The following is a 13,250-nucleotide window of genomic DNA, read 5'->3' as shown; positions in this document are numbered from 1 at the left end:
AGACTTAATTGATTTAATTGACTACAAATATCAATGCCTTTATTTAAAAATTATTATCTTGGGTAGCTTGATAATCTTGTCACATCCTCCATCTCTGTTGTCCTCGTGAACACGCCTGGCATTCTTCACTCTACAACCACTACCTTAAACTGTTCTGTCTACTTTTTAAAGCAATTACTGAAACTTGTCCCTGACCTATCTGTGATTTTAAAAAAATACACTTTAGTGAAATTCTGTGGGATATTGTTACTGTTAAAATTGTTAAAAAAGCAGATTCTTGGCTTAAATTTAATCGTACCTCATATCTCTTTTTCCTGTATTTATTTACTCATGTAATTCGTGTTCCACATGATCCAATTTTAGTACCTCTTGTGCTTTTCTGAATCTCTGTACTGCTGTCGTCATGATGGTCACTCTGTTCCTTTCAACAGGAGGAAGCACAGAAAGACAAAACTAACGTTGTGAAGAACACAAACTGTCCAGGTATGTGAAGCAGGAGAGCAGTCACAGTTGTCCTTGCAGCGGTCATGTGGTCAGTTGATTGAGAGCTGCTGCTGTTTACACCCCACTTTTACTTAAACAAAGCTGGCACAGCTATATTGAGGCAGTACTACATTCAGAAATGAGAATTGATATAAATGATTCCATTTCATTATTGAATAAATTGTGGGAGGGAGTGGGCTGGGGAAAGAAATTAACAAATGGAATTTTATGGAGAGGTAATATAATAGGGAGATACAGCGTGGTAAATGGAACAATATTGACTGGTGTGCAACAACAGAAATGTGTGTGTATTGTGCACAAGCACATTCACGCTCATCTTTAAAAGAAGCAAATGGGTCAATGGCTTATGGGGAGCTTCTTTTGTTAGCTGAGGCATAGAATATAAGTGTAGGGAACTAATGTCTACAGCATTGGTGGGTGAGAGGTGAACCAGGGCCTTTGATTGAAACAAGGGATCTTGACATGTGGACATACAAGTGATATTTCCTGTTCTAGGAGAACCTTGAACAGGCATCACACTTCAAAACTAAATTGCCTTGCACATAAAACAGTTGCAGCAGCGTGTTTTCAAAGGGCTGTGGAAGGAGTGATTTTGAGTTTTTTGAGATAGCAAGAGATGAGGGGTAAAAGTGATGGATAGAAATGGGGAACTGAGAATGTAATAAAAATAAACATGATGTTATTAAAAACAGAGCAGATCTGAGCATCTGTTAATTCATATATTTGTTGACCTGTCCCTTAGAACAGTAGCTGAATTTGCTGAGCAAGGGTATGGAACCTTGGTCAGAGTAACCGTTGCGGGGATGGGGTGGTGAGAAGCAACCACCAAATGAGCACCAAATCACACACCAAAATGGAGTGTGATGTGAAGGATTGATCACCCTGCTCTCTGCACTCATCCTGGACCTTGCTGCTCTGTTTTGTTACAGGGCATTGGAAGCTCTTGACAATCTGGCCTGTTTGTCTTTGATCCCCAATTCCTACTGTGCAGCTTCTTATAATCACTTTTATTTGCCTACTAGAATTCAAAGAAAAGTTTAAATTGAACATCAACCGAGAACATCGAGCATTTAAGCGGTTGGTACAGACCAAAGGAATTAAATTTGAAATACTTCATAAAGGGTATGAATTTGTACTTTATTTGGTACTTTGTTAATTATTGTCACATGTACAGAGATACAGTGAAAACCTTTTGTGTCCATTCCCTTCAGATTCCATACTCAAGTAGACTGAGGTGATACAAAATGGACAAAAAGCAATTCAGAATATGGTATTACAATTACAGAGAAATTGCAGTGGAGTTAGACAATTATGATGTAAGGGTTATTTCAGTAAATGGACTGTTGGGTCAATGCTGTCATGTTCATGAGCACAGGATAATAATGAACTTGCTATGGCAAAGAGTAAAGGGTATAGTTCGACCAACACAAAATTTTGGAGGAACTCAGCTTGTCAGGCAGCATCTATGGAAGGGAGCAAATAGTCAATGTTTCAGGCCAAGAAAACCTGAAGCATCAAGCCCCATAGATTTCTCCAGCATTTTGTATATGTGTGGGTGTGGTGCTCAAGATTTCTAGCATCAGCAGAATCTCTTGTGATTCACTTTTTTTCCAAAGTCAGCCACTTGATGGCATGAGAGCCAAATATTTCATGCAGTGACTGATTACTAAACCCTGGTAACTTTGCACATTTGGGACTTTGGTGCCAAATTTTCTTGACTGTTGCATCTTATTTAAATTAATGTACTGTCATCCTTTAAGTGCACATTTGTTTTAGATATTTCAGAGCTGTACTCCCGGGAGCCTTAGTGAAAGGCTGAAGCCCTGATATGAATCTCTGAAACATCTCTCACTTGCTGCCATTGTCTTCTGATTCTCTCCTCCCCACCAAATGCTACTATTTATTGATAACATAACTTGATTTTGGGTTACTATCTGAGGTAAAGTCTCCAGGCAATGGAGCCTAAATTACTCTGTCATTTGCCTTGCCCCGTTCATCCCAATTCTAAAAGAAAGCCTCCTTTAAAATGTTGCCCCTTGTTACACAAGAACTGAGGTTAGATTGTAAAATAACAGTGGTGTTTTTGATTGGGTTAACAGCAAATAATTGTTCTTACCTTGACAGAGGACTTTTCAAGAATGATCGTGTTGTGGGAACAGCTCAACTTAAGCTGGACAAACTGGAATCACGGTGTGAACTTCGGGAAATTCTGGAGGTGTGTTTCATATGAGTTATGAAAATAAGATTTTGTTTAATGTATTAAATCAGCTTATTTGAAAACCAGAGTTCAAAAGAAATATCCTGGAAAGATTATGACTACGTAAATAAACTGAGCACCACTGAACTGACTCAGACTGTGGGCAGTCTCTCTGGGTTACAGCATAGGACAATGTGATTTAGCCAGCCAAATCTGCACTGGCTCTCAAGGAGCAATCCTGTTAGTTCTGGTCCTTCCTAAGAGCCTTGCAAATTCTGCTCCTTCACAAAGTTATCCTGTTTTAGATGCCATAATTGACTTGACTCCTGTGGCAATGCATTTCAGACCTCAGTCACTTATAGCATTATATGTTTTTCTATGTCAGTTTTTGTTCTTTCTGCTAAATACTTCTAATCTATTTGCAACCAAACTATCTTTGAAGACAGTTTGTGAGAACAGTAATGTCAGAAAAAAATCAAGGGCATTAAGTCTTCTCAGATCTGGAAACATTTAGATTCAGAATCAGGTTTAGTATCACAGACATATGTCGTGAAATTTGTTGTATTATGGGAACAATTTAGTACAGTCCACAAAAATACCATAAATTGCAATAAAAATGTATTTAAAAAAAATTAAAAATAAGTAGTCCAAAAAGAGAGCATAACTAGTTAGGTAGTGTTCATGGATTTGTAACTGTTCAGAAATCTGATAGCAGGAGACGGGGCGAAGCAGTTCCTAAAAAGTAGTAGTGAGAAAAGGGCATGTCCTGTGTGGTGGGGATCCTTACTAATGGATGCCACCTTTTTGAGGCATTGCATTTTGAAGATGTGTTTTGGTGGTCATTCTAATCTTTAGGATTTTCATATTGTTGATTACGGATTTTAATTGTTGACTTTGGTCAGTTTCATAGCGATTGGGACTGCTTCTTTCCTTGTCACAATACTCTATCCTGAACATTTACACCCATTCTTGCTCATGTTCTGGTCTGGGACTCAGCCTGGCTCTCTAATTTGTGCTTGATTGGCTGTTGACAGCCCCTTCACCTGACACTTGGTACCTCCTGGAAAACTAGCACTGAAAGTTGGGAACAGAACATTCCAGAAGTGCACACAAAATCCCCGAGAACTCAATAGGTCAGGCAACATCTATGGAGAGGAATGAACAGTCAAAGTCTCTGTATTTTCCTTGAAGCTGCTTAGTTTTTCTAAAGCAGGTGTCACAGTTAATTGCTATCATTGGAATTTTATTATCTCTAGTCTGAGTATGAGATGACCACAACTACTTTTACACAATAAAACGGCCATAGGCAGCAAGTTTTATGTCTCATTCTTGACTTCTGAAGGACTTTGGGATCACAAAAACATGCGATGACAAGGTATTGTGGAAAGTAAGGAGTTCAATGTTAGTACTCTAGCCAGAACAAGGCAGCCTGGGGTAGCACAATAGTGTAGCGGTTAGTGTAATGCTTTACAGCAGCAGTGACCTAGGTTCAATTGCCATTTGAATGTTTTCCCTGTGACTGCATGGGTTTCCTCTAGTGCTCCAATTTCCTCCCACATTTCAAAGACATGTGGGTTGGTAGATTAATTGATCACATGGATGTTAATGGGTGGTGCGGGTTTGTTGGGCCAGTAGGGTCTGTTACTGTGCTATATCTCTAAATATTAAAAAAACTGAAATTTAGCACTGAATTTCTAACAAAACTGCACATTTTTTTCCTGTAACAAGGAACTCTTTCTCTACAATGGTTGCTCAGACAAATTGTTGATTGAAAATATCAAGGTCTGGGTTTATTTTAGACAAGCCATTGGAAGATGAAGAACCAAAGGAGGTAGATTTGAATTGGGATCGGGTTAGCTGTAATCTGATTACTTTAGCAACAGAGCAGGTCTGATGATAGTACCCTGCCTCTGTTCCTTTGCTCCAGTCATTTCATGGATGGGTGGGAACAGCCTCCAGGGCATGACAGAAGTACCTGCCTTTGTTGAGGGCTGTTGGAGATGGGTTTGTATTCTCCAATTACCCTTCTATTTGATGTCACTTCTGCTAAGATGATGACTACAGTTAATGGACTGTTTGTGAGTGCAATACTGTATATCAATGACCTAGGCTGCAAAACTTCAGTCTGTTAAAGGTAGCAGAACCTGTGTCTTGTAATCCTTTCTGCTGCTCTTCCTTGATGAGATCAGTGGAAGTCACTGTTCAGAGATGGTCCAAGCCATGAATTCTTAAAGAAGAATCGAGGCAGTGTGCAGAGATAATGAGGGGATAATGGAGAGCAGGCAGTGCGAGGGATCTGGCATCCATCTACCCTATAGTGTGATCTACTGTCTATGTGATGTCGACAATGAAATCACACATCATGCTGCCAGATGTCAAAATTACTGCTAAACTGTTCATGATGCAGGCTCTCAACCTGAAACAGCACCTCTCTCCTTGCCTCCACAGGTATTCTCTAGCCAGCTAAGTTCCTCCAGCTTGCTTTTTGCTCCAGATTCCAGCATCTTCAACATCTAGCATCTGTATCTCCAAACTATTAATGGTGGTTTGGCTTATAGTGAGATTTCCAGTAAAACTGTGACTCTTTCTTCTCAGTATTCAGTGATGTAGTGTTCTTCTGTGCACTCTTGGCTTTTTTACAAATCCATCTGTTTACTTCCCTTTCCAACAGCCTGGAAGAATCCAAGGCCTAATTGTTTGCTGTATCTGTTCTTCCCACATGTAATAATTTTTTTTTACATTAAAAATTTCTCCCTAGGTTCTGGATGGCAGAAAGACCACTGGAGGTCGGCTGGAGGTGATCGTAAATATCCGGGAACCACTGAGCTCCCAGCAGCTAGAGAGAGTGACTGAGAAGTGGCTTGTCATTGATGCCCAGAACTTGCCAGTGGTATGATTGCTTTTTGTAATGTTGAAAGTTAAAGCTCTTTGAAACTGGTACATTAAAGCTCCAATATCATTTTGTAAACCTTTAACTTAAAGGCTGTCATGATAGCAAATGTTGCTATACAGCAGGGAAGCTAGAATGTGAATATTCATATCTTATGGGCATAGTGTTACATAGGTAGTTCTGGTGTGATGTATTTAAACTCTTGTTTCTTTACTCAGTTGTAAGGTGGTTACTCTGAAGGGATAATGCCTCTATGGATGGTTGATTTGGGCCATGGTTAGAATGGTGAGCTTCCCAAGCTCTTTACAAACTAAACCATGCATGTAAAATATTTGGTGAATGGAGGACCCTGAGGATCAGTAGAAATACCCGCTGGCACAGTAAGCTTTCTGAATATGCTATTTGCCCATGCTTTTCAGATAAAAGTGTGTTGTACATATTCTAAGTTTAGAGTACTTGTATGAGAAATACAAGTAGAATATAACCAGAGCAACAATCTGCTGGAGATTAGTGCTCCAGCATCTGTAGGAGAAAAGGAATTGTCAGTGGTTTGGGTTAAAATCCTGAATCAGGACCCATGAGGCAGGGTTGCCAGCTGAAACATCGATATTCCTCTGATAGGAGGTAAATCTGTATTTCCCATTATTGACCATTGTTCCTCTGCTGGTAATTGTAAGCAGGATATTTACAAAGTGCAATCACCGTTAAATTAAGTGGGGTGACATGTTAGTGTAGCAGTCAATTCTCAGTCGGGGTTCAATTCCCACCACTGTAAGGAATTTGTATGTTTTCCCAATGATATTCCAAGATTCAAGATTCAGATTTATTTATCACATGTACATGGAACCATACAGTGAAATGTCTCATTTGCATTAATAACCAGCACAGCCGTAATGCAAGTGTCACCACACATTCTGGTACCAACGTAGCTAGCCCACAATGCTCGGGAGAATGACACAGAATACAACAAGCAACAAGAACAAAACAAGCCACTTTCCTCTCTCTCACCCATGCCCTTTCATAGTCTTCTAATCCAAAGACAGTCCTTGTAATTCATCCTCCAGCAGACTCAAATTCAGATGCAGAACTTAGGCTTTCGACTACCCCAGTGGACTGAGAGATTCACAGACTTGGGGCTCCAGACGATCGGCCTCAACTTAATGGACTTCTGATCAGACATACAGGTTAAGGTAGCAAGTTATGGGCATGCTGTGATGGTGCTGGAAGTGTGGCGACACGACAGAGCAGTATAGCACTGGGACAGGCCCTTCAGGCCACAATGTTATGTCAAATCAATTAAATTTGTAATCAAATGGGTAACTTACCCTAATCTCTGCTGCCTATACAATATCCATATCCTTGCATTTTCCTTACTTTCATGTGCCTATCTAAACATCTCTTAAAAGTGTATAATGTTTTCGCCTATACCACTGCGCCCCCCCCCCCCCCCCCACCAGCCACCCAGCACTTTATATTCATTTTTAAAAATAACTTGTTCCACTCACATTTCCATTGAAACTAACCCCTTCTCACCCGAAATACATGCCCCCTGGTATTTGACATTTCAACCCTGGAAAAAAGATACTGCCTGCTTGCTCTATTTCTGCCTCTCATAAGCTTCTATAAGATCTCCCCTCCGCTTCTGGCACTCTAGAGAAAACAACCAAAGTTAGTCCAGCCTCTCGTTATACCACATGCCTCTAATCCAGGCAGCATCCTGGTAAGCCTCTTCTGCACCCTCTCCAAAGCCTCTGCCATTACTGTATGCAATATTCCAGAAGTAGCCGGGGTTATAAAGCTGCAACTAACTTCCTGATTTTTTTTTTACTTTAATGCCTTGGCTTGTAAAAGCAAGGATTCCATAAACCTTCTTAACCACTCTATCAACCTGTGTAGTCACTTTCAGGGAGCTTCATACTTGGACCCCAGGATCCCTCTGCTCATCAACACTGCTAAGGATCTTGCCCTTAATAGTGTACTGGGTCTTTACATTTGATCATCCAAAGTGCAGCACTTCATGTTTGGCCAGTTTAAGTTCCATCTGCTATCTCTCCGTTCATATCAGCAACTATATATATCCTGTTGTATTCTTTACTAGTCTTAATAAGCCACCCATCTACATCTCCATCAGGTCATTTATGTAGTTCATAAACAGCAGAGATCCCTGTGGAGCACCACTAATCACAGACCTCCAGCTCAAATGTTCTTTTGATCACTACCATCTCTCTTCTATGGGCAAGCCAGTTCTGAATCGAAATGATCAATACACCACGTATCTTCATTTTCTAGATGAACCTCCCTAGAGGGACCTTGTCAAATGCCTTATTAAAATCCACGTAAACAATATCCACAGTTTTATCTTCATTAATTTTTGCCGGTGGGGGAGGGGGATTGTTGCTTGCTGCTGCTTACGTGCAGTAGGGAGGGGAGCTGAGGGGGGACTTTGGGGTTCTAACATTTAACTGTCGTTCATTCTTGGGGCAGTCCTCTGTTTTCATGGATGGTTGCGAAGAAAAAGCATTTCAAGATTATATTGTATACATCTCTCTGACATTAAATTGTACCTTTGAACCTTTGATTAATCACCCTCATCACCTCATCAAAGCATTCAGTGAAATTAGTAAGTCACAGTCATACTGGCTCTACCTAATTAGGCCATGATTTTCCAAAAGTTCATAAATCCTCTCCCTAAGAATTGTCTGCAGGAAATTCCTCTATCACTGACGTGACACTGAAAACTATGGTTTTCAGGACTATCCTGGCTCCTTACTTGAACTCACCAGTCCTTCAGAACTTCACCTGTGGCTAGAGAGAACACCAAGATATTGGTCAAGGCCCCAGCAATCTCTTCTCATGCCTCTCTCAATAACCTGGGGTATATCCCGTCAAGCCCTGGGGACTTATCCACCTTAATGCTCTTAAAGAGATCCAACACTACCACCTCCTTTACCTTGAAATGCTCTAGAATATCAATATGCTCAGCATTGATCTCCCGATCAGCACATAACCTCCTTTACCTTGAAAAGCCCTAGCATATCAATATGCTCACCATTGATTTCCTGATCCTCCATGTGCTTCTCCTTGCTAAATAGTGATGTAAAGTACTCAGTAAGGACCTTACCTACATCCTCTGCATCCAAACAAATGTTCCCCCGTTTATCCTTGAGTGGTCCTACCAACATTCCTTCTATTTTTTTTAACAATTACCTGGACCAACCATTGCTCTGAGCAGGAAATTACTACATGGCCTGAAAGCTGTGCAACATTTTAAATTAACGTAATATAAAAGAAAATTTCAGCTGCGCAGGAGCATTTCAGTTACTGCATGGTCGTGCACACACGCAGCTTACAGGAAACTGGTCCTACCTTCATCCTAGTTATCCTCTTGCTCTTGATATATGTATAGAATGCTTTGGGATTTTCTTTAATTCTGCTTGCCAAGGACTTTACATGACTCCTCCTGGCTTTTCTAATTCCCTTGTTCTTTTCTGGCTTCTTTACAATCCCCAATGGCTCTTTTTGATTCTAGCTTCCTAAGCTTTACGTACTTTTCCCTTTTTTATTTCTTGACTAAATTCATCACCTCTCAGCTTCCAAGGTTCTCTTACCTTGCCATCCTTGTCTGTCCTTCTTACTGGAATATTCCTGTATTCTGTGCACTTGGTCTACAAACACCTTCTATGTGTCAGATGTGGACTTGCCCAAAGGCAGCTGTTCCCACTTAACTCTCCCTAGTTCCTGCCTAATGTTCTTGTAATTTGCCTTACTCCAATTTAATATTCTCCCATAATGTCCATAGCTGTCCTTATCTATACCTATGTCAAACTTAAGGAGTTGTGATCACTGTTCCCTAAATGTTCACCCACAAAAAGGTTGGTCACTGGGCCAGGCTCATTATTCAAAACTAGGTCCAGTACAGCCCCTCCTCTTGTTAGACTATCTACATTATGGTTTAAGAAATCCTCTTGGATGCCCCTAACAAATGCTGGCCCATCTAAGCCTCTTGCACACAGAAGGTCCCAGTTCATATTAGGGAAGAGAAAATCCCCATAACAACAACGCTATTGTTTTTGCACCTTTCATTAATCTGCCAGCATATCTGTTCCTCACTGGGGGAGACGGTGGCTGGGGGGTTGGTCTGTAGCACAATCCCATCCCATCAGAGTGATGAATGCATCCTTCCTGCTTCTCGGTTCACCCATATAGACTCAGTCGGCAAACCCTTCATTATATCCCCTCTGAGTGCGGCTGTGATATTTTCTGAGTGGTAGTGCAACTCCCCGCCTCTTTTACTTCCCTCTCTACCTTTTTTAAAAACGTTGAAACCCTGGGGTATTACACGTCTATTCCTGTCTCCCTCTTAACTAAGTCCCTGTAATGGCCACAACATCATAGTTCCATGTACTGATCTGTGCTCTTAAGTTCATCACTTTTGCCCATAGTACTTGTGGACTGCCTCCAGCACATCCTCAGACTGCGTCGGTCACTGTATGTTTTGATGTAGATGTGAAAATCTTTACATTGGTATTATAACAGCAGAATTTGTGCATCGAGGTATTATTGTGATAGCCGGAATTTAGTTCTGTAGGAGCTGCTTACACGCATGAAATTAAGGGAGAATACTGAATAGAAATAGAGGTTTCTCAAAGTAATAACAGAGACACAGCACCTAGTTGTGGTCACTGCTGATTTTACTAAAAATTGTAAAGCAGGGTGGCAAGTGTGAGGTATAGATGTAATACAGAGATCCTTCACAGTATATGGACAGATCAAGTGAATGGATGAGGACATGGCTGATGAAATACAATATAAAGACAAAGGAAAAGTGGAGCTTTTTTCAAATGATGTGAGATTAAAAAATGGTCCTTTGCATGGGTGTCTATCTGTGTACTTGAATCATAGGAAGTTGGCATATAGGTACTGCAAACAATTAGGAAGGGAATTTGTATTTTGGCTTTCAATGCAAGAAAACGTAAGTGTAAGTGTAAAGATGTGTCGCTAATTATATAGAGCCCTGGTGCGATTACAACTTGGAAAGCCTGGAATCCTGTCACAGGTTGCACTTGCGATAGAGTGATGTCACTTCACCACATTGATTCTGGGCTTGAGGGGAGGGACAGTGGAGCAGTGGGGGTTGGAGTGCAATTGGTTGTATGGCTCCTAAGTGTAAAACCATCGGCACATGAAAGGGTGCAGAGAAGTCCCCAGTGAAATGGACTTCAGGAGACCTTGCAGCACTCACACCCTTCTTTACAGTTTTAAACTCCTGGGAGTGCACATCTCACACAATCTCTCATGGTTCCAGAACAAATTCCACGCAATCAGGCTGTAGAGAGCTGGACTATGCACATCCATACTCACAACCTTCTAGATGCACAGTAGAAGCATCCTAACAAGCTGCATCACTGCTTGTGGCAAACAACAGGTTGTCAAAACCACTCAACACATCGCTGGCACCAGCCCACCTGCCAACAAGGACGTATATACAGAAAGGTGCTGGAAAAGGGTCAGTAACGTCATGAAGGATCCCACCCACCCTGCTCATGGACTGTTTGTCCCACTCCCAACAAGAGGTATCATCCACACCAGGGCCACCAGACTAAAAATGGTTACTTTCCCCAAGCTGATAACACCTTCACATGCCCCAACCACCACAACTTTGTTATTTCCTGTCAGTCCCCTCATGTATAGACACATCTGTGCCTAGTGTCACTTTATGGACATGCAATCGATCTATGTATATAAGGTATCTTATGTGTTTATTTTGTTGTTGTATTATTATTATGGTGTTCTTGTATTTTTGTGCTGCATCCAGAGTAACAGTTATTTCATTCTTGGTTACAGTATTGTACTAGAAATGACACTAAACAATCTTGAGTCTTCAGAAAAAGGGGTTTAACCTCAGGACTGATAAGAGGGGACTTCTTTACCCAGACAATTGTGAATTTGGTCATTATCACGTTGTTCTTTGTCAAGATGTTAATCAGGGCATTAAAAATTAGTTACAATACTGGAGGTAATGACAGGGTCCTTGGCGTCCAACAGAGCAAGCAAATGGCCTTGGTTCAATATCTCACTTCAAAGACAGCACTGAGAAGGAAGCATCCCTCAGTACAGCATTAAAGTGTCAACCTAGATTTTTATGCACATTACCTCGATGGGACTTGAACCTGCCCCTCACTGTCAGACTTCATTGGTCCATTGCTTTTTACTTTCATCTAGCAGCAGCCCTCGGGCAGGGATCAGAAGCACCCCATGAGGCTGAAGCCAGCAAATAATTGGGGAGGAGGGGTGGGCCATCTCTGCTTATATCCACTCATCCTCATTTATCCTCTGTCACTGGCCAGCAGGGCACTGTTTGAAGTTTTCCATCATGGCTGCAGTAGCAGACACACGGAGGAGGATGTGAATGAAGCCAAATTTGTTTTCTTACAGATTGCGGTTCCAAAGGCAAAAGAGCGAAGGGATGCTCCACAGGTCACAAGTGGAAGGTAAGTGTAGACCTGCATTAGTATCAAGTGAACACATGCAGTTCTGCAGTTCTTGTAATGCAGCAAGGAAGAGCTTATCATTGGGGTTTCATTGATCCATGGGTCCTGAATGAAGCAAGCTTGGGTCAAATGGTTTCCTTGGTCTGAGCTGTCATACGTTATCTAAACATCTTAAGAGCATGCATTTCTCATGAGGAAATATTCTGACACCCCAGATTGTGAAGACTATGTTCAAGTAACAGTGTTCTGAATTACTGAATATCGTAAGGACAGAAATTTGGTCTACAGGGAATTTAATTCCAGTCTATATGTAAGAACAAGGAGAGAGCATGTCAACTTGCTGAGTCATTCAATAACACCATAGCCAATCTAGTCTTGGTCTCGGCAACACTTTCCTGTCATCTCTCCTCGTACTCCTTGACTCTCCTGTAGTGGGAATGTGTTGAACCCTACCAGTGATTTCCTACAGTTCCCCATGGTGGAGAATTCTGGTGGTCACAACCCAGTGAAAGAATTTCGCCCTCATCGCTATCTGAAAGTAGACATTGTAGACAGAAGGGCCTGTTCCAGTTCTCTAGAGTATGTAACAACATAAATTAGGTCTTGACACTCTTTAAGTCCTTTTTATTTTTATGGGCAATGTGAGTAGCATTGGGAAAAATTGTCAATAAGCAAAGTTATTGGGTATCATTTGGAATTCGAGTGGTTTCTTCAAACTCTTTATGGTACCTGGTGTTATTAATATAAAATTAATGCATACTCTTGAGTATTTTAAATAACCATTTAGAAATTTTATATAACATGCCCTTTCATGTTGTCTGAGCGGTTACGTATGATTGTTTTGCCAGCTGCCTCACTGCAAGTGGGTATTGATGCTCAAACATAGGTGAACTAATTGTTAACAAATGAGTGAAAATCTGCAGATGCTGGAACTCCAACCAACACACAAAATTCTGGAGGAACTCAGCAGGCCAGGCAGCATCTACAGAGAAAAGTACAGTCGACGTTTCGGGCCGAAACCCTGGAGTTCCTCCAGCATTCTGTGTGTAAACTAACTGTTGAGTGATCATTTATAGAATGGAAGGTACAATTGGTTCATTTACACTGCTAGTTTCAATGGAGATTCAGATGCTTCACTATCATGGCGTCAAGAGCCAGCAATTCATCA

The 13,250-nt window shown here is 41.1% G+C and overlaps 1 protein-coding gene across 5 annotated transcripts in view; it reads left to right on the top strand.

The window, feature by feature from the left end:
- The window catches only part of cc2d1a (coiled-coil and C2 domain containing 1A), a 255,202-nt gene that overhangs the window by 204,722 nt on the left and 37,230 nt on the right, over positions 1–13,250 (top strand). For all 5 annotated transcript variants that reach the window (XM_073069056.1, XM_073069054.1, XM_073069055.1 and 2 more), the window contains 5 exons: positions 432–483; positions 1,527–1,626; positions 2,629–2,719; positions 5,460–5,591; positions 12,027–12,082. In XM_073069056.1, the coding sequence (XP_072925157.1) occupies positions 432–483; positions 1,527–1,626; positions 2,629–2,719; positions 5,460–5,591; positions 12,027–12,082 (431 nt within the window). The remainder of the gene's footprint in view (positions 1–431; positions 484–1,526; positions 1,627–2,628; positions 2,720–5,459; positions 5,592–12,026; positions 12,083–13,250) is intronic.

Source organism: Hemitrygon akajei, chromosome 16 (genome assembly GCF_048418815.1).
Source record: "Hemitrygon akajei chromosome 16, sHemAka1.3, whole genome shotgun sequence".
Classification (NCBI taxonomy): Eukaryota; Metazoa; Chordata; class Chondrichthyes; order Myliobatiformes; family Dasyatidae; genus Hemitrygon; species Hemitrygon akajei.
This window is presented reverse-complemented; position numbering and strand designations above follow the sequence as displayed.